Genomic DNA, 25,667 nt, shown 5'->3' on the forward strand with positions numbered 1-25,667 from the left:
CAGTACTGTACAGCATATATACGTACTGACTCATTGTTAACTAGACAGTACTGTACAGCATATATACGTACTGGCTCATTGTTAACTAGACAGTACAGTACAACATATATACGTACTGGCTCAATGTTAACTAGACAGTACTGTACAGCATATATACGTACTGGCTCATTGTTAACTAGACAGTACTGTACAGCATATATACGTACTGGCTCATTGTTAACTAGACAGTACTGTACAGCATATATACGTACTGGCTCAATGTTAACTAGACAGTACTGTACAGCATATATACGTACTGACTCATTGTTAACTAGACAGTACTGTACAGCATATATACGTACTGGCTCATTGTTAACTAGACAGTACTGTACAGCATATATACGTGCTGACGCATTGTTAACTAGACAGTACTGTACAGCATATATACGTACTGGCTCATTGTTAACTAGACAGTACTGTACAGCATATATACGTACTGGCTCATTGTTAACTAGACAGTACTGTACATCATATATACGTACAGAAAGAGAAGGTAGAATTCGTGCGACATCACTGGTGGGACTGTGCGACCTCGCAGCTTCTTTAGCCTTGAATTTTTGCTCAGGTATGAGGAAAGACAATTTATTTCATTGAATATTAGAGATTCAACAACATTGTTCTTCTTAATACCTCTTTAATAAATGGAGTTCATGACTGAAAAAATTTAATATATCAATCCTACACGCGATTTACTTTAAACTACTCACGATTCTTGTGAAGCTATCGTTAAATATTAAAGTATTTAAATTAAAAATTAAATTTTATTGTTTTTAAAATATTTAACAATGTTCTTGCGCTTTCACAGAACAAGTTTTCTCCTTTTGTTCCCAATTTTAAAATAACTGAAGGAAGCAATAAATAATGTTGGCTTGTGTTTATGTTTTTGCTTTCTCTATCTTTGTGTACAGTAAGTAATATTTTGTACTATTTGAAAATAGCAAACTATACTTTCATAAATAAATAACAAAGATGAAACACTAGATGTCGTCTTTTCAAGATTTAGGGGTTTTTCGTTCACAATAACTCTGAGGCAGAAGCCCAAAGGAGTTAAGCGCATGCACTCTCTCTCTCTTGTCATTCAACGCAACATGAGCGTAACTCCTTTGAGCTTCTGCCTCAATTATTCGAAATGCATCTCGTAAGAATTGAAGAAAATGAGTTTTCGACATTTACATGCCTTACTTTATTCCTTTCACCCAACTTTAATCACATACTTCATTTTCAGGGGCGTTTAAGGTTCTTTAGACAGAAGATCGGGGGGGGGGGACATGTTTAGATGTTTACACTTTCCATTATTTGTGTGTACTGTGTCCGTATGAATAAACAAAGCCAGTATATTGACAGTACATTGACAGTGCTCTAACAGCATATTATTGAAAACAGTACATTGACAGTACTCTGACAGCATATTATTGTACTCTGATTTAAAAAAAATGGGTCAACACATAATTACTTCAAAGCTACGAGGCAAAAAACAAACAAAAACAGACATTTTTTCTAAAGGTTTCTATAAATGTGTCTTAAAATTATCTTCTGGATAATTTACTATTACTAGGTTTTTTCCTTTCTGTTAATGTTGTTTTACCATTACAGGATGTCTAGACGATTTTTATGGATGATTGGTAACCCAGCTAAATAATAGATTATTAACCCAGCTAAATAATAGATTATTAACCCAGCTAAATAATAGATTATTAACCCAGCTAAATAACAGATTATTAACCCAGCTAGATAATAGATTATTAACCCAGCTAAATATTAGATTATTAACCCAGCTAAATATTAGATTATTAACCCAGCTAAATAATAGATTATTAACCCAGCTAAATAATAGATTATTAACCCAGCTAAATAATAGATTATTAACCCAGCTAAATAATAGATTATTAACCCAGCTAAATAATAGATTATTAACCCAACAAATAATAGATTATTAACCCAGCTAAATAATAGATTTTTAACACAGCTAAATAATAGATTATTAACCCAGCTAAATAATAGATTATTAACCCAGCTAAATAATAGATTATTAACCCAGCTAAATAATAGATTATTAACCCAGCTAAATAATAGATTATTAACCCAACAAATAATAGATTATTAACCCAGCTAAATAATAGATTATTAACACAACTAAATAATAGATTATTAACCCAACAAATAATAGATTATTAACCCAGCTAAATAATAGATTTTTAACACAGCTAAATTACTCATATAAATAATAGTCTATTCACACAGATAAATAACAAATTTTTTACCCAGCTAAATAATAATAGTTTAAACCAAAAAAATGATAGATTATTAACCAAGCTGAATAACAATAATCAACCCAGATAAATAACAGAATGAATTAACTTAGATAAATGCAAATTATAAAACCAGATAAATAACAGATTATTAATCAAGATAAATCATAATATAGCTCAAATATATGGAGTCATAACGTGCCAATTTAAGAAAAATCTTGAGGTTTGAATGTACGAAAACATCTCGGTGGTAAAGCATGGCGAAGCACTAAAAGCTAGCGGGTTAAAAAAGTTGACAAACCTGCACAGATGAAAGAAATACTTAAGGACTATTGTCCATTTTCTACTCTCAGGTTTTTGTTTATTGCTTTAAAAGGACGAACATATATTTGACTAATATTCAAGATTCTCGGCCGCAAACATTAACTTTTCAGTGTATAGTGTAGACTGTAGAGTGCAGAGTTATATAGTAGTAGTACAGAGTGCATGGGAAAAGTTTATAATGTAGTGTAGTGTGTAGCATGTAGTGTAGAGTGTAACATGTAGTGTAGTGTGTAGCATGTAGTGTAGAGTGTAACATGTAGTGTAGAGTGTAGCATGTAGTGTAGAGTGTAACATGTAGTGTAAAGTGTAGCATGTAGTGTAGAGTAGAGCATGTAGTGTAGAGTGTAGCATATGTAGTGTAAAGTGTAGCATGTAGTGTAGAGTGCAGAATGTAGTGTAGAGTGTAGCATATAGTGTAGAGTGTAGCATGTAGTGTAGAGTGTAGATTGTAGCAAATAGTGTTGAGTGTAGCATATAGTATAGAGTGTAAGATGTAGTGTAGAGTGTAACATGTAGTGTGTAGAGTGTAGCATGTAGTTAGTAGAGTGTAGCATATGTAAGTATAATGTAACGTGTAGAGTGTTGTGTATAATGTATATCAGAGACACAAGACCATAGAGTGTAGAGTGTAGCGTGTAGATTGTATACTGTACATATATCATAGACCAAGAACGTAAATTGTATAGAGTATAGACTGTAGAGGACAGAGTGTAGTATGTGAAGTGTAGCGTGTAGAATGTATAAGCTGTACATATATCATAGACCAAGAACGTAAATTGTATAGAGTATAGACTGTAGAGGACAGTGAAGTATAGAGGGTATAATCTGAAAGTAAAATTTAGAATAAAGTCCGGAGAGTATAGGCTAGATTGTAGAACTATAGAGTGTAGTGTAGAATATAGAGTACAGAGTGTAGAATGTGAAGTGTAGACTGTAGAGTGTATAATGTAGAAAATAAAATACAGAACTAAGGCCGTAGAGTATAGACTAGACTGTAGAATTATAGAGTGTAGTGTAGAATATAGAGTACAGAATGTATAATGTCAAGTCTAGAGTGTACTGTACAGGGTGTCCTAAAAAACATGGGAATTCAGAGACGAATTTGATATCTTTGTTATGAATTAGCATTGTAATACCTAATTTCAAAACCTATAATAATGTTATGTCTGCTAGAGTTTATTATATGAAAAGGGTAAAACACTGTAAAGATGTGTCTATAATGTCTCCGCAAGATGATCAGTGATGACGGACAAGTTTACTCTTTTTGAATACTGCAATTTTCTTGTTTTACTAAGTACAACCGTATGCAGTCAAAACATAAACAAACAAATGTGAACCATAGCAGACGAAACTCTTACAGATTACAGCTTTCTCAGTAGGTATCACTATACTAAATCAAAGAATTATTTAAAAAGACGATATGTAATTCGTCACTGAATTCCCATGTTTATTGGGACACCCTGTATAATGAAGAAAATAAAAATTTAGAACTAAGGCCGTAGAGTGTAGACTAGATTGTAGAATTATAGAGTGTAGTGTAGAATATAGAGTACAGAATGCAGAATGTAAAGTGTAGAGTGTATAGTGTAGAAAGTATAATATAGAATTAAGGAGTTTATATTATAGAGGGAAAAGTGTTGATTTACAAAGAATCTGTAAATTATAAAGTATTAAAATATTTTCAAAAGTATTCCTAAGAATTAAGCTCTTAGTTTAACTTGGAAACTAAAATTCAAATAGTCAATTCCTGCCAGGTGTCTAGTTTATTTATTTAATCTAAAATATTGCATCTTGCGTACATCCTAATACATACAAGTAATTAAATACTATACACAGCATAGAGCACGAGATAAATTCAAATTCTAATGTTTAAAAATTTAAATATATTCAGACAAATTAACATATTTACTCCTTTTGGGAAAAAGCCGTCATCATTGAAGTTTCTAAGAGATAATTAAAGAGAGGGGGGGGCGGGGACAAACAAATCTTATCTAACAATTTAACGAAATTTGAAAATTATATCTAAATGGAAAGTTTATCTGCCATTAGAGGTATTTTAGCGTTTTAGTTTAAACCACAGCAGAGAGGATAACAAAATTGAACTCGCGCTGACGCCACAGATTAAGGATTTAAACGTTTTCCCCTCAACTTGCGAAGGAATGAAAGAGAGATCAATAAGAACTAGGGTATAAATATTGATGAAAGAGAGAATAGAAGAAGAATATAAAAAAGAGAGATTGGGTTTGCTCCACTAGTTTTCCTTGCTTCGGATCTTGTTCCTAAAAACAATAGTAATCTTTAACTAATTAATTTAATAAATTGACGATGTCGTTGAACTACCTAACGCCGGTTCAAATCCTGAATCACCGATTCATCAATCTCTAACTTTGAATTGGTGATTCAGGATTCAAACCTCTACGGCGCGGTGTGTATTCACCTGACGTTGTAAACCTTTAATATTCCAAACTATAGAAATAGCAAAGGTACAATTCATTTGAAAAAATAATGAGATCATAAATCAGAGTTTGCGGCGAGTAATCAGTTTCTTCTTTAAATATCAAAATAAAAAGTGTTGCGAGAAGATGCCAGACACATTTTTATAGAAGGATGCATTCCTTGAAATACCGGAGTTTATTAGATATAAAAAATTGTTGTAAAGAAAGCAGGGGGTGCATCAACAAACTTTATTCAATTCACATTTTCCTGTCCTACGCATTTGATGTTTTTTAGTAAAAATGTAAAATTAGAATAAAAGGTAACACACGAATTTGACAAATATTTCGTACAATAATAATTATTAGAAGGGTTCAATATAATTTATTCAATATTTTGAGAGAAATGTGAATTGTGAATTGTTATCTCACACATTTACTCCTAATTTTACGCCATTGGGACATTTCATAGAAAGTCCTTTCATAGATTCGAATATCATAGACAGGACATTTCATAGATAGGACATTTTATACATAGGACATATCATATATAGGACATAGCAATAATACGAGTATTTACTTACGACTCACTATATTTGATTTTAAAGTTACAAAGTTAAAATAAATAAATATATATCGTGGCTATTAGCAAACTCCCACTTCCTTCATCCTTGCCGCGAGAAGTTCTTCAAATGAAAGACGACTTTCATAGCCGCCACAGGAGTCCCCCCAGAAGGAACGGCGGAGGTATGGCGGAGCAGATCCTTCTACCTCTGGAAGACCTGTGAGGGTTCCGACGAACAGGAATAGATGGCGGAAGAACTTGGGGAACTAGCTTGAACCTGACCTTCTTGGGTAACTTGGTGGCGGAAGAAGGCGGAGGAACTGAAGGCAAGGACTTGGGTTTCAGTCTTGGTCTTCCTCGAGGCGGAGGAATCGCNGATAGGACATTTTATAGATGGAACATTTCATAGATAAGACATTTCATAGAAAGTCCTTTCATAGATTCGAATATCATAGATAGGACATTTCATAGATAGGACATTTTATACATAGGACATATCATAGATAAGACATATCATAGATATATAGGACATTTTATAGATGGAACAATTCATAGATAGGACATTTTATAGATAGGACATATCATAGATAGGACATATCATAGATAGGAAATTTCATAGATAGGACATTTCATATACAGGACATTTAATTTTTCCTCTGTCTATGAAATGTCCTATCTATGAAATGTCCTATCTATGAAACTTACTATCTATGAAAGTCCTATCTATGAATGTCCGTCAATGAAATGTTTTTCTATGTACTGTCCTATCTATTAAATATATTTTTTTATGAAATGTCCCAATGGGATGAAAGGTTTCTGATTTATTTTGTTGCAAATTCTTTTCTCTCTCATTATTATTTTCCGCATTTTTGGACGGTATTTTTTACTCATTCGGACTTAATTTGGGTTTAAATTCAAGATATTTATATTCCGACTTCGTTTGGGAATTTGAATCTTAAACAAGAGGAACAAGTACAAATCCCGGCAAAACATGTGTTTATGTTTTTAACACCACCAGGCTGTTCATAAAAAGATATTTTGCTTCATGATCTGTTTTAATTTAACCCCCTTTAAAAACATTTCATCTATTTTACTTTACCATTAAAAGAAACAAGATACCAAAAAGCTGTTAGTATTTTTCAATAAATGTAATTTTTGAACTAATTTATACTTTATGAACTATAAGTATGCATTTTATTTAACGCTTTCAGTGGAAGAAACCCCTTTCACCAGTTCTTATTTCTTATTACAAAACATTGACCCAGAAAGTTCTTGTTATTTTTTATGATTTGTAAAATATAATATAAATACCTATTTTTACAAAAAAAAAAAATTATCTTTTTCCTCACTGGTTCACTTCAAGTACCGGGCCGACTTTTAAGCTGGGAGAGCAAACAGTACAGTACATATACGGACTATAATCAGGCAAACCGGGACCAGTACACCCAATGAACAAGCCTATTCTTGGGAGATTCTAGTAATGTTTAACGTTTGAGCATTTTAAAATATATCCCACGCGCGTTTAAACAAAATAAATTGATATCTAAATTTATTTTCTTTCTTATAATTCCACAAAAGTTAAAACAAACACTTAAAATGAAAATTACATTTTTTACATAATTTAAATTAGAAGACGTTTTGAATTGGTTACATGGCGCTTTGACACTTAAAAGTCAGCCCATATAAGTCAAACTTAAAGATTACAAATTAATTCTTTCTAAACTTCAAAAATTGCATTTTTTAGATCCCCATAATAAACTAAATGCTAAATAAATGTATCTCTGTATTGATGATGTTTATAATAAATGAAATAAATGTATTACCGTCAACAATAAATAATCTTGCTTTTCCAGATTTCATGAATGCTTTCTCCGGCCTATATAATATATTAATCTATTAACTTTCACAAACCAATCCTTTGGGAACAAAACCAAACAATCTTTAAATAAAATATTTGTCACAAAACCAAACTATCGTCACAAAACCAAACTATCGTCACAAAACTAAACAATCTCCATCAAACCAAACAAGCCTCATTAAAGCAAACTATCATTACTAACTAAACAATTGTCACCAAACCAAACTATGACTGCAAAACCAAACAATTCTCAATAAAACCAAGCAATTGTCAGAAAACCAAACATTTATCACTAAACCAAACAATTGTCCAAAACTAAAACAATTGTCATTAAAACCATACAATTTTAAGAAACCAAACACTTTTAATTAAACAGTTCTTGATAAAACCAAACCATTATAAACAAAAAAAAACATTCTTGGCAAAATAAAATCATTCTTAACAAAACCAAACCGTTCTTAACAAAAACAAACCATTCTTAACAAACCCAAACCATTATTAACAAACCCAAACCATTCTTAACAAATCCAAACCATTCTTAACAAACCCAAACCATTCTCAACAAAACCAAACCGTTCTTAACAAAAACAAACCCTTCTGAACAAACCCAAACCTTTCTTAACAATTCCAAACCATTCTTAACAAATCCAAACCATTCTTAACAAACCCAAACCATTCTTAACAAACCCAAACCATTCTTAACAAACAAAAAATACTCGAAACATGAGTGAGTATATTACCTGCATATATACGTTCCTTCGTCTTCTTTTCTTCCTTCCCGTAATAATAGACTTGATACTGTTAGCATACTGGTCTAAATAGTAGATAATAGACTTGATACTGTTAGCATACTAGTCTAAATAGTAGATAATAGACTTGAAACTTTGCTGAAAAATAACTGGTTTAAGTGTGCGTAAAGAAAATGTAATTTTATGCAAAAGAAAATTAAAGTTTCAAGTGTGTTTCCAATTTTCAAGAAAATATGTAGATGGCAAGTGTTTTAAACTTTTCTTCTCAATTACATATATTGCTACAAATGAACTTTTTTAAAGAGGTTGCATTGAAAAGTTTATCCAAGTCTTAAAACTTGGAGCTGAATGCAATGAAAATTGTGAAAAGACATTTGAAGGAGGTAAAAATTAAAGGAATTGATTCTTTGCCACAAACTCTGATTTTCTAATCCCAATATCTTTGCAACCAAATGCTGTATACCTTAGATATTTCAAACTATGATCTATGTAAGTACAAATAATCTAAATTTGAAATATTTAAGATGTTCACCATTAGGTTACAACGAGCTAGGGATTAGACAATTTAAGTTTGTGGCAAAGAATCAATTCCTTTGTATTAAGCAGGAATGAATGTACATATTGGAATTAAATCTAAATATGCTTGATGTAATAAATTGAATCTTTTTTACATATATTTATAGATTACTTTAATCTACACAACTTGCAGATCTTAATCTAGATATCTTAATACTACATTTATAATAGATAACTTTAACCTATATATTGTAGATGTCTTGGTCTCATATATACCGTAGATATCTTGATCCTACACATATTATAGATATTTTGATCCTACATATCTTGTAGATATCTTGATTCTACATATCTTGTAGATATCTTGATCCTACATATCTTGTAGATATTTTGATCCTACATATATTGTAGATATCCTGATCCTACATATATTGTAGATATCTTGATCCTACATATCTTGTAGATATCTTGAACTTACATATACTGTAGATATCTTGATCCTACATATATTGTAGATATCTTGATCTTATATATACTGTAGATATCTTTATCCTACATGTATTGTAGATATCTTGATCTTATATATACTGTAGATATCTTAATGTTCTATATACTATAGATATCTTGATCCTACGTAAATTGTAGATATCTTGATCTTATATATACTGTAGATATCTTGATCCAACATATACTGTAGATATCTTGATCTTACATATATTGTAGATATCTTGATCCTACATATCTTGTAGATATCCTAATCCCACATATCTTGTAGATATCTTGATCCTACATATATTGTTGATATCTTGATCCTACATATCTTGTAGATATCTTGATCCTACATATATTGTAGATATCTTGATCCTACAATATATTGTAGATTACTCGAACCTACATATATTGTAGATATCTTGATCCTACATATATTGTAGATATCTTGATCCTACATATATTGTAGATATCTTGATCCTACATATATTGTAGATATCTTGATCCTACATATATTGTAGATATCTTGATCCTACATATATTGTAGATGACTTGAACCTATATATATTGTAGATATCTTGATCCTACATATATTGTAGATGACTTTAACATACATATATTGTAGATGACTTGATCCAACATATATTGTAGGTGAATTGTACCTACCTATATTGTAGATGACTTTAACCTACCTATATTGTAGGTGAATTGTACCTACCTATATTGTAGATGACTAGAACCTACCTATATTGAAGGTGAATTGTACCTACCTATATTGTAGATGAATTGAACCTACCTATATTGTAGGTGAATTGAACCCTACCTGTTTATTCCTGTAAATACTAACACCAAGTCTACTTGAATAATAACTGATAACTTTATCCTGAAAAAAATAATACTTATAATCCTTCCTCATTCCTTTTGCAAATACTTCTCCTTTTCCTAACCTGCTTCTCAAGTTCCTAACCTAGTTCTTCTGTTCCTGTCCTATTCCTCATATTCCTAACCTAATCCTTCTGTTCATAACTTACTCCTCCTGCTCCTAACGTAATCCTTCTGTTCCTAACCTAACTCCTACTGTTCCTAACCTACTCCTTCTGTTCTTAACATACTTCTCCTGTTCCTAACCTACTCCTCCTGTTTCTAAACTACTCCTTCTGTTTCTAATCTAACTCCTCCTATTCCTAACCTAATCCTTCTGTTCCTAGCATACTCTTCCTGTTCGTAACCTACTCTTCCTGTTCGTAATCTACTCCTCCTGTTCCTAACCTCCTCCTGTTCCTAACCTAATCCTTTTGTTCCCAACCTACTCCTCCTGTTCTCAACATACTCCTCCTGTTCGTAACATACTCCTTCTGTTCCTAACCTAAATCTTCGGTTCCTACTCTGTTCCTCCTGTTCCTTACCTAATCTTCCTGTTCCTAACCTACTCCTCTTGTTCCTAACCTAATCCTACTGCTCATATCCTACTCCTCTTGTTCCTCTTACCGAAAACTAACCTCATGATACCAGAATATCCGTCCTGGATCTGTAGAAGATGAGACTAGACAGGTTAGGTTGACCAGGGTTCCAGGATGGAAATATATATCCGGAGCTCCCAGGATGCTTGTACTGGAACCTGGTTCAGTGGTCATTTATTGAAAGTTATAGAAAAATTTAAAAAATGTAATAGAACTTCGTAAATATGTTTTACAAATGACGAATACCTTTCAGAACAGAACATCAAGTTTAGACCTCAAACAGTTCAAATTTACGATTTATTTATTTATTTATTTCGGGGTTTAAATGTTTCTTTACTACAATTCTTTATTAAAGGGACTGTTGGCGTTTAATTTCACTTGACCCTCCATTTCATCAAAATCTTTAAAAACCATCCTTGACACAAATCTTCAGAGTTCTAATTATTCTAGTTTAGAAAAATGTAATGGTATCGTTTGGAGTTCACAACGTTCACTCACTGATGATCGAAAAATAAAAGGATTTCTCCGTTGTCAATGATCAGAGCAAGATTTAAAGGGAAAATGTGACGTGAAAAATGCCCCTCTATAAATAGAGGGTCCATTGAAAAAGTATAAAAGGAAAAACATATACATTAAAAAGTCTAGTTCGATAAAATTCAAAAGTTTAAACTATTTTTATTCTAGGTTCAGTTTGTGAGTAAGTAGAATATTTTGAAAGTTAATTTGTTTATCTTCTGGGTGACGGAAGGAATTCTAAGATTAAACAAACATGAAAGAGATGACAAACCCCGAGGTTCTCACTGGATGTAATCATATTAACATTATTAGGGATATAGGTGAGCTTTGCTTTTAATCTAAAAATTAAATTTAAAAAAACATGTTTTTATCTTTTCATTGTTTCTTTAATACCTTATTTATTAAAACATTTTGAACCTCTAAACCTGCAACCTGTATTCTAAACCTGTACACCTGGTATCCCTGTATACCGAACCTGTAAACCTGTTATACCTGTTTCCTAACCTTGTGAACCTGGTATACCTGTATCCTAAACCTGTGAACCTGGTATACCTGTATCCTAAACCTGTAAACCTGGTATACGTGTATTCTGAACCTGTAAACTTGGAATACCTGTATCCTAAACCTGTAAACCTTGTATACCTGCAACATGAACCTCTTAACCTTGTATGTCTGCATCCTGAGCCTGTAAACCTGGAATATCTGTATCCTGAACCTCTAAACCAGGTATACCTGTATCCTAAACCCCTAAACCTGGTTTACCTGTATAATGAACGTGTAAACTTGGTATACCTGTATCCTAAACCTGTAAACCTGATATACCTGTATCCTGAACCTGTAAACCTGTCATACCTGTATCCTGAACCTGTAAACCTGGTATACCTGTATCCTGAACCTCTAAACCTGGCAGAATAGGTGAAGGTTGGGTGCTCTCAACTTCAGTTGAAGGAGGAATGTCTAAACATTAAAAATAAAGAAACAACATCTGCTTCCTAAAAACGAAATATTGATTCTTGTGAGCCCAAAGGTCTCCGACTGTTTATTTATTTATACAATTAGAAGCTAATAGGAGCGGCCAAGCAGTAGACCTCTCTCCCATTAGGATGGAGTTTATTCAAACAAGAATCTGGCTCTGGGTATGTTTGAATATTTACAAGATAATCCAAAGAGAATATAAAGGATTTGAGTCTTTGCCCCAAACTCACATTTTCTAATTCCTATATCTTTGCAACCCAATGCCGTAGACCTTAGATATTTCAAAATATGAATTCTGGTAGATCAAATAATCTAAGTTTGAGATATCAAAGTTTTGCATCATCAAATTGCTAAGAATTAGAAAATTTGAGTTTGTAACAAAGACTCAAGTCCTTTACAGAATTGTGTATGTATAACATGTTTTATTTAATTATTTCAAATAGTTTGAGTGTCATGACATAATTGAAGTCTCAGTGACCAATTGTAAATTAAAATTCTGAGACGGATTAGATTAAATTAGATTAGATTAGATATATATTTTTGATCTATAATTTATGAAGATTGTTTTTTTATGTTTTAGACAAGCAAAGTTTAAAAAAATTGTGGAACAGACAAATAGATGATTGCTTAAAAAAAGTCTAAATTTCGTTTTAATTTGATGACTCGTAAAATCGTTGTTTTTAACAAGAAAGTTGAGGACAAATCTAAATCTGACCTTTTACGATTAGTTTGACAATGAATGCTTTAAGAGGTCTCATGTTTATCTGACATTCATACAATCCTTGATCTTGTCTTCCAACCCGGGATATCTCCAGGATATAATCATCACTGTTCAACACACTAGATAAACACGATACAGGATACAGGATACAGCATGATACAAGACGAAACACTGGATACAAAAAACAAGAGACAATATATAGGATACAAGATACAGAACACATGAAATATGATACAGGATAAAGAATATAGAATGCAGAACACATGATACAGTACACATAATTTTGGATACAGGATACAAGGTACAGGACACATGAATATGATATAGGATGTATGATAAAGATACAGGCTACAGTACACAAGATATAGGATTGATACAGAATACAAGATACAGGACACAGGATATAAGATATAGGATAAACTATAAAGGATAAAAGATACATGATATAGTTTACAAGAAAAAATACACATGATACAGAACTCAGGACACAGGATACAGGATATGGAATAAAGAATATGGGATTAAGCATAAAGGATACAGGATACAAAACACTGAGTATAAGATATAAAATACTCCCCTGGCGGGATATAAAGCTTAAAGTAAACAAATAAATTGCGTTATATAATGATTGTTATTTCAACAATAAATGACAAAACAACTAAAATTAGTTTCCTGTGCGAAGATAATAAATGCATTTCTTGAGGATTAGGAAAATAGTTTTATTGAAAACTGCAAGGACAAAATTAATCTTAAGGTCATTTTTTCCGATTTCATTTGACAGTGAGAATTTTAAAATTTAATTTTGTCATACAGTATGACCCAAAACACAGTAGAATAAAAAGAATATCTAAGCAGTCTCATGTACGTGTATTTGATGCTGTTATTATGCAAATAGTTAGAAAGTAGCCTGAAATTAAACTTTTTAAGTGCAATGAGTTTTTGCATGTATACACACTGAACAGCTTTTGTGTTTCATGTTTATTGGACTATTTAATATCATAACTTGAGTCGTCTTCATTTTCCACAGTTTTATGAGTTTAAAAACATCAAACTACAAATTATGTAAGCAATACGTTAAAGCTAAAAATATTGGTTTTTTTTAATTGTCAAACCATCTAAAGAATTCAGAAACCTTAATCTGAAAATCATTAGTAAGGTTTTAACGGATTTAAAATCCCTTCCCATAAAACCCTCGGCCAGAAGGTATTTTTTTATACGAAAAATAAGCATATTTATCATCGATAATTTGAGAAAATTAATATTTAAAAAAGAAAATCATGGATTGCACAGTAAAAAAAGAACTTAAAACTATATTTACTTTTCAGATGTACCTGGAGTCATGCTTGATCTGAATTCTAGGATCTGCAGAGAACTTGAGACTCCCAGCAGACAGGATCTGTAGATCGTTCTGTCTAACGAACCTCAGTATAAACCCATACCTGGAGTAAGATGACTAACCTATTTCAGTATACACCCATATCCGGAGTAAAGCTTTCTAACCTTTCTTAGTATAAACCCATATCCGGAGTAAAGCTTTCTAGCCTATCTCAGTATCAACCCATATCCGGAGTAAAGCTTTTTAACCTATCTTAGTATCAACCCATATCCGGAGTAAAGCTTTCTAATCTATCTAAGTATCAACCCATATCCGGAGTAAAGCTTTCTAACTTATCTCAGTATCAACCCATATCCGGAGTAAAGCTTTCTAACTTATCTCAGTATCAACCCATGTTCGGAGTAAAGCTTTCTAACCTATCTCAGTATCATCCCATATCCGGAGTAAAGCTTTCTAACCTATCTCAGTATCAACCCATATCCGGAGTAAAGCTGTCTAACTTATCACAGTCCATGCTTGGAGTAAAGCTTGGTATTTAGCAAACCCACAATCATGACTCCCAAAAAATAGTACAGTGTACGTTAAGATAGATGCATACTTTTTTTCTTCGCAATTAGATACATTGATAATTTGAGGTTTTAAGTCATAAAATACTTTTTGCATTTTTGCATAATAGAATAAAATCAACCTGTTTCTAGAGTTTGGTAACAGGCTAGAGCTAGCTAAACCCCTTTCTAATATATTTTATTTTATTTCTATGATTAATAGAAGGGTTAGTGCGTTAGTGACGTGTTTATAGTAGTTTCTAAAAAATGAAATTTGTTCTCTCAAAATATCAGTTAATCATGATACTGTTTCTTTCTATACCTTGGGAGAGAGAGAATAAAATAAAAAAAAATTGAAACCAAATATTTTGCATTGGGGGGTTAAAAACAACGTTATTAAGCTAAATATTTAATTTGTGTATGTACATAGTGCAAATATTTTGCATTGGGGGTTAAAACAATGTTATTATGCTAAATATTTAATTTGTGTAAGTACATATAGTGCAAATATTTTGTATTGGGGGTTAAATACAATGTTATTATGCTAAATATCTAATTTGTGCGTATACATAGTGCAAATATTTTGCATTGGGGGGTTAAAAACAATGTTATTATGCTAAATATTTAATTTGTGTATGTACAATGTACATAGTGAAAATTCACACACACACAAATAACTTATCCAGACAAAGTAATGTTATTGTTAAGTTATCAAAGATACGAATGTTTGTCAATAATTATTTGACATTGGATAACATAAGACGGAGAAAATCTTATCGGATGTAAAATGTGAGATAAGCATTCACATAGATCTTGCCTGCCTACATTTGTTGCCTAGGTGCCTAACACATGCTGGGCCAACTTTACATTGGGTAGTCTAGACTGGTTTGTACGAGTGAATGTGTAATGTAATACAATTACACTATACCGGCGAATCCTTGAACCGGTTCGGATCATAAAAAGTTTGGATCCATGTCAAATGATTTTATTTAAGTTTCCTGTAAATAATCATTAACATCTATTTTTCCTTATCTGAATAGTTTATCTTCATTTTGTCTTACTTTTTAGGTTAGGACTAATGGATTAATGAATTTATTAGGATTAATTACTTCGTAATTAGTAATTGTAAATTAGAGAAATAATGAGAGAAGTAGGAGGGAGGGAGGGAGGGAGGAGGGGGGGGGGGGGTATTAAGATGTATTGACGGAGCGGGGGGGGGGAGGCATGACAATTATTTTTTTGGAGAGTTTTGAGTTTGAATGTTGAGGAGGATAATTAAAGGGACTGTAGACTTAGTTTCAGGTGACTCCTCGTGACAGGATGGCATTCCCGATTTAAAAGGACATGTCCGATTCACAACTGTATCCTTCGAACTTTTTTCGGACCATTGCAGACGGATATATCCATATTCTTTATGTCAGGAAATATCTAATATCCATATATTCTTTTTGTCAGGAAATATCTAATATCCATATAATCTTTATGTCAGGAAATATCTAATATCCATATATTCTTTATGCCAGGAAATATCCAATATCCATGTTATTTATGTCAGGAAATATCCAATATCCATACATTCTTTATGTCAGGAAATATCCAATATCCATGCATATATTCTTTATTTTAGGAAATATCCAATATTCATATTTTTTTTGTCAGGAAATATCCAATATCCACATATTCTTTATGTAGGAAATATCCAATATCCATATTCTTCATGTCAGGAAATATCCAATATCTATATTCTTGATGTCAGGAAATATCCAATATCCATATATTCTTTATGTCAGGAAATATCTAATATCCATATATTATTTTTGCCAGGAAATATCCAATATCAATACATTCTTTATGTCGGGAAAGATCCAATATCCATGCATATATTCTTTATTTCAGGAAATATCCAATATCCATATTCTTTTTGTCAGGAAATATCCAATATCCACATATTCTTTATGTAGGAAATATCCAATATCTATATTCTTTATGTTAGGAAATATACTATATCCATATTCTTTATTTTAGGAAATGTCCAATATCCATATATTCTTTATGTAGGAAATATCCATATTCTTTATGCAGGAAATATCCAATATCCATAAGGAGATATCCAATATCCATATATTCTTCATGTAGGAAATATCCAATATCCATATTTTTTAAGTAGGAAATATCCAATATCCATATTCTTTATGTAGGAGATATTCAATATCTATATATTCTTTATGTAGGAAATATCCAGTATCCATATTCTATATGTAAGAAATATCCAATATCCATATTCTTTATGTCAGGAAATATCCAATATTCATATTCTTTATGTCAGGAAATATCCAATATCCATATATTCTTTATATAGGAAATATCCAATATCCATATTCTTTATGTCAGGAAATAAATATTGGAAATTATGTTTACACTCCCTTTAAGCAAATCTGTTGCATGCTGTGGGCCCTCTATGCTAAACTTGGTTTCTATTTTCTCTTGTGAGAATTGTATCCTTGAATCTCAGTTGGAAAAATAAAACAAAGTTTACAGTTCGGCCAGTTTAAACTTCTTAATGGGCTTCCCAGCTTCAACACTTTGGAATTTGCTAGAAAATGGACATTTTGCTGTCTCATATCTCATACTATCTCATAATTGTTCATGATTATTTAGCACCTAGGATAACTCAAGGCTTAAAGGACTTGTTATTCAAATTCAAATGAAAGATTTGTTTTATAAAATTATATAAGAATTTGACAAATCAGATTTTTCGAATAAATATTGCAGAAAACACTTTATGCCAATTAATTAATAACAAAATATTTCATTTAGATTTAGAATTGACAAATTCTGCGTCTTTATTTCTTTAAAAATTACAACGCATCTGGCAACAAAAAGATAAAAAAGCAAGAAAACGGAAAGGTTACGTTTAATAGGTCTGATCACTGCTAAATCCGCGTGCCTTGATGTCAATGTTGAAATAAATTCTATCACAGTTCCTTTAGATTATAAGCAAAAATTGAAAAATAGAAAAAAAATAATAGCTTAATAAACAATTGATATTAATTGTAATATCTCTTCTATGCATTCATTTTCAAAATGTTATTCAAAATGTTTACAGAGATAATTAAAATGTCAGTTTTTCGGAATTAATAGTTAGATTTGTCTAGTTCTTTAAAAATATAATACAAAAATGAGAACTTATTTATTTTTTTTTTCGGAAAAAAATGAAAGAAAGATTGATTTGCATGCCTCCCTCTAGAATTTCGAGGAATTTGGAGAAAATACGGGATTTCACTCGATTCTCTCTGCTCAAATTAACAAATATTTTTTTTATATTATTTCAGCTATAATTCTGGTTTAGGCTTTACCCCCCTTATTCTTTTGCGAACGCTCCCTTTAAAGCAAACCTCAGAAAGCTTTGTGTGTAACAAGTTACAACTGGTTTACATTAAGTGAATAAAACCTACAGAAAATAAAGCTCTGAAAGAAATTGAAGTTTGAAATTGCAAACTTAGATTATTTAATCTAAAAAAAATCCTATTATGAAATACCGAAGAGATCTACGACATCGGGTTGCAAAGATAAGTGGATTCGAATATCAGAGTGTTTGACCCTATAAAGGCTGGGGGGTTCTGAATCTATGAATAGATGGGGGGGGGGGGCATCCGAGCACCCGGCCCCTAGAGAAAAAGTTCTTAGAGAACAGGTATAGGGTTGAAATTTTTCTAGGACAGCTCATTGAAAAGAAAATTAGTTCGATAACTTTTATAGTTTAGGTGCTAAGAAGGGTTGAAAAAAATGCCAAAAAACAGGTCAAAAAAACGTAAATTTTTAAAAACAAAAACAAATATCAAGTGTGATACATGTTTCTACATTAATTTTTCAAGGGCTTTTCAAAATTATATTGTTTAGATCTGTAGCTTTTTGGATAAAAAAGTTATGGGCTATTTTTTGACAGTCCTGTACCCTACCCTATGCATAAAAAAATATTTTTTACAAAAACTCCTTTAAATTTCTTTTTATTAAAAGTCAACCAATTTAACGGTGATAGTGTAAAAAAATAAGAGTGCTATAGCAAAAAACTAGAAGGGGGGTTGGCACCAAACGCCCCCCCCCAGCCTGTCTAGGGTTAAGAAATATTGAGAAAATTAACTTTTATGAAACTTTATCGTTTTTATTAAACTAAACTACATGTAAGTAGCGAACTAGTTCGATGTACATTTTCATTATCTAGATATTTGCTTTTAACATAAAATGTATTTTCAACTCTCTCTACTCCGATCTCTGCCTCGTCTACTTTGAAAAAAATTGAATTGAATTCAAATATTTGAATAGAGTAAATGTCAGCATGCAAGCAGCAGTTATTTCTTTCTAAATAATGAATTTACATTTAGAATTTGTTAAACGTCACAAACAAGAGGCCGAATTTAAAGAATTTTGTCCGCGGCTTAAGTTTGAGACACGGCTCAAATATGGTTGGTTCCACATCAAATTGTATTCAATGTTTCAAGAGTTAAGCCGGTGCTCGATTGAAACCGGTTTTTGGCGGATTTGAGACGCGACTTAAATTCATTTAATTCGAACTCAGATAAACTAAATACGAGAGACCAGACAAAGCTACATAAATCCAGACTTCTATGAAAAACTGCATTAATTTTCAAGACCGCGTCGCAACGCCTGTTCCTTTGATTTTACTAGCTTTTCTTGTACCTCTAGACATGTTTTTTTTAAAGAAATATAAAACTGTTATTGCGTAGGTTTAGAGAAGTAAATAACAAAATGTTCATACATTTTAGCGTGAGACCTTGCAATATTTGGATCATTGTGAAGTAAAAATAGATGATGAAGTTTTATGAATAAATGCCGCGTAAATTAAAAACTATATTAAAGTTGTCAACTATGACAGGGGGGAAGAAGTCTAATTGTGTGCTAGGTATGCGTGTCATGATTTGACATTCATATTTTGACACCTCATATTTTTATGTTCCATGAACAAAACACTACAGAGAACAAACCATATAGAGTAGTAAGGACACCACCCCATTTAATTTTGTAAAAGTTCATTTTTTATTTTTTTTTAATTCATTATTGCTTAAAATTGAAAAATCTGAATTATCTAAAAGTATTAAAGTTTGAAAATTTATTTATAGTAATTTAATTTTGTTCATCTCTCTAATCATATAGGTGTTAGGTATTTTCCCAAGTTGCAACTTCCCAAATGTTGAATTTCTAAAGCGTAAACTTCTGATATGTACATATAACTGTACACATTAGGTTAGGCCTTTTGAGGCGCCGCGGCTAGGTTGAGAGAGGGGGGGATCTCTGCGGCTAGAATCTACTGGCTGTTTGGGAAATTGCACATTTGGGAAGTTGCCACTTGGGGAAATAACCTTGGGAAACTGGCCCCTGGAAAATTGCCTTTGTGAAAGTACCTAACGTCATAATATACTATTCTATACTTCAAACATACTAAACCGTCATAATTCAACTGGACAGCACTCACTAATCCTCTCAATATAGGATAGATAGATAGATAGATATATAGATAGTTAAATATATAGATAGATAGATAGACAGACAAGATAGAAAGGTAAATATATAAATAGATAGATAGACAGACAAATAGACATATAGACAGATATACAGATTGACGGATAGACAAAAAGACAAATAGACCGATAGACGGATAGACAGATAGACAGATAGACAGATAGACAGATAGACAGATAGAAAGATAGACAGATAGACAAATAGACAAATAGACAGAGAGACAGAAAGAAAAATTAAACAGATAGACAGAATGACACAAACACACAACAGGGAATTTCGACCTCCATTTGATTTTTAAGAACGAGAATTTTTGAAACTGTTCAAAAACGTTAAAAATTTATCCGAGGCACATTAGAAAATGGATTCGCGAACATTGACATTTTTGAAAACAAATGAGATTGATTTTTATAGCCGACTTATCAATATTATCAAAATTGTTTTTTTTTTTATCCCAACTAAAGCTTTCTTGGAAATTCCTATCTCTGTAATATTAAACCCGGAGGTTCAATTAAGACATGAAAAACTTAGTAATGTAAACGCTTAAAACTTTTTAGTTGTTTTTTGAAAATTAATTCTAGTTTTTATAAAAATATAAATTAATATCTCTAGGGTTATCCAGGGTTCCTGATCCAGGTTACTGCGTTCTGAGAAACATTTTCAACCCAACAGTGTAGTTTCGCATCCATCCCAACCTAGATATAAATCCTTATATCCATCTAAACCTAGATATATATTCTTACATATATTTATCCCAACCTAGCTAAATATCCTTATATCCATCCCAACCTACAAAAATATATACAAAGTTTCCTTGTATACATCCCTGTTTACCAAATTATAATGAAAAAACAAACAAAATAAAAATAAACCAGTTGGCTTTGGTTTACTTTTACAACACATGTACACATGCATCACTTAATTCATTAAATTAATTCCCACACTTACTGAGACAATCTGTACCTGTACTTCTACAGTTGCATGGGATTTCTCCGAAAATCTGGGTAAAAGTATTTGTGCTCCAGGTATAGATTGAACAGGTGAACGGTAACCGTCAACCAATTCGGGAATTCGAACACCAAAGTCTAAATCATGGAAAGAGGAATAGTACAAATAGTCTTTATAGTATATACTGTCATAATCAGTATGAAACCGAATAAAATTCGGTTTTATCAAAACTGAAAATTGAAACATGGTTTTGAATTTTACGATATTATTTTAATTGGGAATTACGGGAATGTTCGTGGCTTGGTTTAAAACTAAAACTAAAAGTTTAGCTAAATGATGGAATTAAGAACTGTACAATAGTAGGCGATCATATCAATATAATAAAAACGACTTTTGATTTCAATTTTAATTTATTTAAAGCTTTTTAACAGCACGGATACACAAAAACATGGAAACAAAGAGAAACTCTCAACTAAAAAAGCTTCTCTTTATTTTCATGTAAACTTTTAGTTAAAAAAAAGCTTGTAAACAAAAAAAACTTAAATAAAAAAGTCGTCTTCATTTTATGGGTGTAATCGTCTACCACCGTAGTAAAAAGTTAAAAGTGCCCACGCTGGATATAGATATCAAGAGTTCAGGATTAACGACACTCCACACAAAAATTATAAAAGATACATTAGTTATAACGGTGCCATTATTAATAACATTTAAAGTCAAAATAACAAGCAAAGACGACTTTTATTTAGCTTTGTATCGGTTATAAGTAATAACTAAAAAAAACAAATGTTAAGTTTAGATAAAGTAAAATCTTACAAAGAATGAAATGCAGAATGATAGTTGAAGGATTACAGTTTGATTGCAGCAGCATACCACCACCACCACATCTCAAGCAAACAACACAACCTCATTATATTCTCGAATTTATCCAGAACCAATACAAGTATAAGTATAATAAAATTAGATACTCGGGATGCGCTCCAGTGTAGGTAAAGACGACCTTTCTAGCTGAAACTTCATATGACTTCACTGCTTAATTTGAAGAATAATACATTTTTGCAGCTCACTAAATATAAACGAACTCAAGTATTGAAAACTTGAATTAGAATTGCATTTTTTAGCATCAGACATGTAAGCACAATATTTGTTAAATGTGATGATTGTTAGTTAAGTATCAGTGACGTCATATGAGGATTAAGAGTGTCTATTGCATTAAAGACGACATTTACATACATTGGAGCGCATCCAGAGTATCTAACCTTATATACTTATCCAGAACAGACCAAATGCTATTTTCCCACATTTACTGAAGAAATCTATCAATGTCGTTGATAAATCCGCTATAGAAATCTATCAATGTCGTTGATAAATCCGCTATAGAAATCTATCAATGTCGTTGATAAATACGCTATAGAAATCTATCATTGTCGTTGATAAATCCGCTATAGAAATCTATCAATGTCGTTGATAAATCCGCTTTAAAATGTGTAATTGTCTGATCAATCTTTAAGAAATCTTCTAAGATTAATTCCAAAACATTCTGACGGGAAGCTTAATTTAGACTTCGGAGACTTAGTTATTCGAAAGAACTGGGGCCGAATTTAAAGAATTTAAACCGCGTCGCGTCGCTCAAATCTCAGAACACTGAATATAATTTTAAGTGGAACCAACCATGTTTGATCCGCGTCTCAAATTTAAGACGCGGCTCAAATTCTTTAAATTCGGCCTCTGATTATACTTGTCTGAAACTTTCATTTCCTATTACCTTTATCTTTGTATCGGTTGGTGTAAAACTTCAAACTTTGACCATTTGTTTAGAGTTTTTAATTTGAAATATTAGGTTGCAAATATATAATGATGAAGAAATTGGAGTTTGAGGAGAGTATTCAGTTCCTTTGTGCGGGAAACGGACTTTCAATTGTAAGACCTTTAAGTTCTTAAAGGGAGTGTTCGCGAAAAATGAAAGGGGGTATAGGCTTAATGCGATAAAAAGCGCTTTTAATCGCTACTAATCTTACTTCTATCTGTTGCGTCTATAAGGAGAAAATTGATAAAGACGTCTCATACCGAAGAGCGTAGCGCCCATACAAATTGAGGAAGTTGGAACATACGACTTAGACCGTAAAAAAATCAAATTAATATCAAACAAATCATTCAGATATTACAACCTATAGTCATCGATTATCTTTCGCCACATTTGTATATATTTTATATTTCATACTAGTTTTGATTTTGTTTTTTAAAATAATATTTAGCTTACAACTTGTTTTCGAACATTCCTGGAAAATATGAAAATGTCGTCTTCATTACCAAAAATCCTCGAAACAGGAATAAATGTTTTAATAAGTAACTCTCAGATCATAACAATTAAAACATATCATGAAAAATCAACTATATATAAATGTGGCGAAAGATAATCGATGACTATAGGTCGTAATATCTAAATGATTTGTTTGAAATTAAATTGATTTTTTAACGGTCTAAGTCGTATGTTGCAATTTTCTCAATTTGTATGGACGCCATGTTATTCGGTATGAGACGTCTTTAACAATTTTCTCCTTATAGACGCAACAGATAGAAGTAAAATTAGTAGCGATCAAAAGCGCATTATGCCTATACCCTCTTTCATTTTTCGCGCACACTCCCTTTAAATAAAGGAAAAACCCTCGATTATCCTCTTGCTACACTCCAGTCCTTTGATTAAATGAATCTTGAAAATATGGTTAAAATGTTTATAGTGCGTTTCTCAAACCACCGTAGATTCTAAATTATATTTTAAAGGTCTGATTAAAAATAACATTGGTTGATTTTTTGTTACAAAGCAAGTTTTCATACCTCTTCTCAATATAACCGTTCTATCAATATCCAATGTTGTATATGTTAAGCATTTTATCCAATATTGGAAATTGCACTGGGCTATTCTTTACTTTTAAACGGTTGCAGGGTGTCGGTGAAAGCAGATTAAAACTATTAAAAAGACAGGCGTACTTTCGAGTGATCTTCCATTTCTAGAGTGACGTATCCGATTCCAAACAATACCATCTAAACCTTTTTTATCAATTATAGCGGAATACCACCCTAATAAATCTACAGAAAAGATTTTAAATTGTTTAATACTAAATGGTTGCAAGCGGTTTTATATTTAAAATATTAATATAAACTTTCCAGTATTGTAGGGCGAAAATTAAAAATTATTTCTGAATTTTTAAACCCGCTTTAATAACGTAAAAACTTCAGTGATTTCACGGAACACAAGTAACGGATCAGCCGTGTTATATTCGCCATGTACGCAGTGGACAACGGCTTTCATAGGAGTTCAAGTGGTTTTCAATAGATTTACACACAGATATCTCTATATTCGATGACTAAACAAAGGTTTAGAGGGTACCGTCCTTTAAAGACCTGAATTGAGAGCAAAATAAAGAGTTGGCACTGCATGAATAACCAGAGTGCTTAGGTATTATAAAGTTTGAAAGGTCTGTAAAGGGGTTTATAGAGAGATCTATAGGGGTTCTGGTTTATAATACAGAGAGAGGTCTAAACCAGAATTATAAAGTGTCTCTGTAGGGTCTAGTAATGATACGCATGGATTTTTAAGAGGTCTAAACCAGAATTATAAGGTGTCTCTGTAGGGTCTAGTGATGATACGCATGGATTTATTAGTGCTTTAAGAGTTTTAACTCTAAGCGTCAGAGATGATGAGAGATTGGTGTTTTATAAAGTTTAAAATTGCTATAGATGTTGTAGAGGTTTTATTTTCTAAGAGATTTCCAGATTTTCATTTCCAGGGAAAGGTTAGTTTAGCATTTTAGATCAAAGAAAAAACAATATCTGCTATTACACTTAAAACTTCTAAACCGACATATATATGTGACATTTTTTGTATGATTGATTTCATTTCAAGTTTTGTTTTCTGGATAAATTATAAAATTCCTTTTTAGTTCTATAACTTTGATTTGGGTTCATGTATACGTATTTTCACTAACAACGGCAGCAGACATTTTTCATCATTATTGGGAGGAATCACCCCATTAATATCTGAAAAAGAAAAAAAATTCAAACTTTATTAAATAACTGTCAACGTGGTTCTAAGTAACCCTTAAACTGAATCTATATTCATGATTTGCAACAGTATCGTTAAAAACTTTTTCTTAAAAAGAATGTCAGAGAATTTGTCAAGTTTATTTCAGTATTTTTTTCTTGGTTTAAACCCCTTGAAAAGTCGAAGTGGAAATTTCAATTTTCTTAGCACGAAAAAAGTCATCGACATTTTTGAAACATTTAATCGTTCATTCTAACAATTTAATTTTATAGTTCTATAAATAGTGTATGTAAATGAAATATTTATAATCATTCATTCAATATCTATGCTTTATTTGAATAGATCTGCTCAGCTAGATATTTAATCTTAAA

The 25,667-nt window shown here is 31.7% G+C and overlaps 1 protein-coding gene across 1 annotated transcript; it reads right to left on the reverse strand.

Annotated features, from left to right (window-relative positions):
* Positions 1-4,360: 4,360 nt before the first annotated feature.
* Positions 4,361-25,288, reverse strand: LOC111704473 (zwei Ig domain protein zig-8). Its single transcript, XM_023476714.1, has 12 exons — positions 25,188-25,288; positions 22,071-22,160; positions 21,273-21,394; positions 20,937-21,004; positions 14,225-14,305; positions 12,888-13,012; positions 12,080-12,154; positions 10,721-10,839; positions 10,045-10,104; positions 8,208-8,281; positions 7,433-7,485; positions 4,361-4,891 (listed from the first exon to the last, which is right to left on the reverse strand). The coding sequence occupies exons 2-12, from the start codon at positions 22,123-22,125 to the stop codon at positions 4,794-4,796; spliced, it is 930 nt and encodes a 309-aa protein (XP_023332482.1). The 5' UTR covers positions 22,126-22,160; positions 25,188-25,288; the 3' UTR covers positions 4,361-4,793.
* Positions 25,289-25,667: the final 379 nt, after the last annotated feature.

This window comes from Eurytemora carolleeae, unplaced genomic scaffold (genome assembly GCF_000591075.1).
Source record: "Eurytemora carolleeae unplaced genomic scaffold, Eaff_2.0 scaffold414, whole genome shotgun sequence".
NCBI lineage: Eukaryota > Metazoa > Arthropoda > Copepoda > Calanoida > Temoridae > Eurytemora > Eurytemora carolleeae.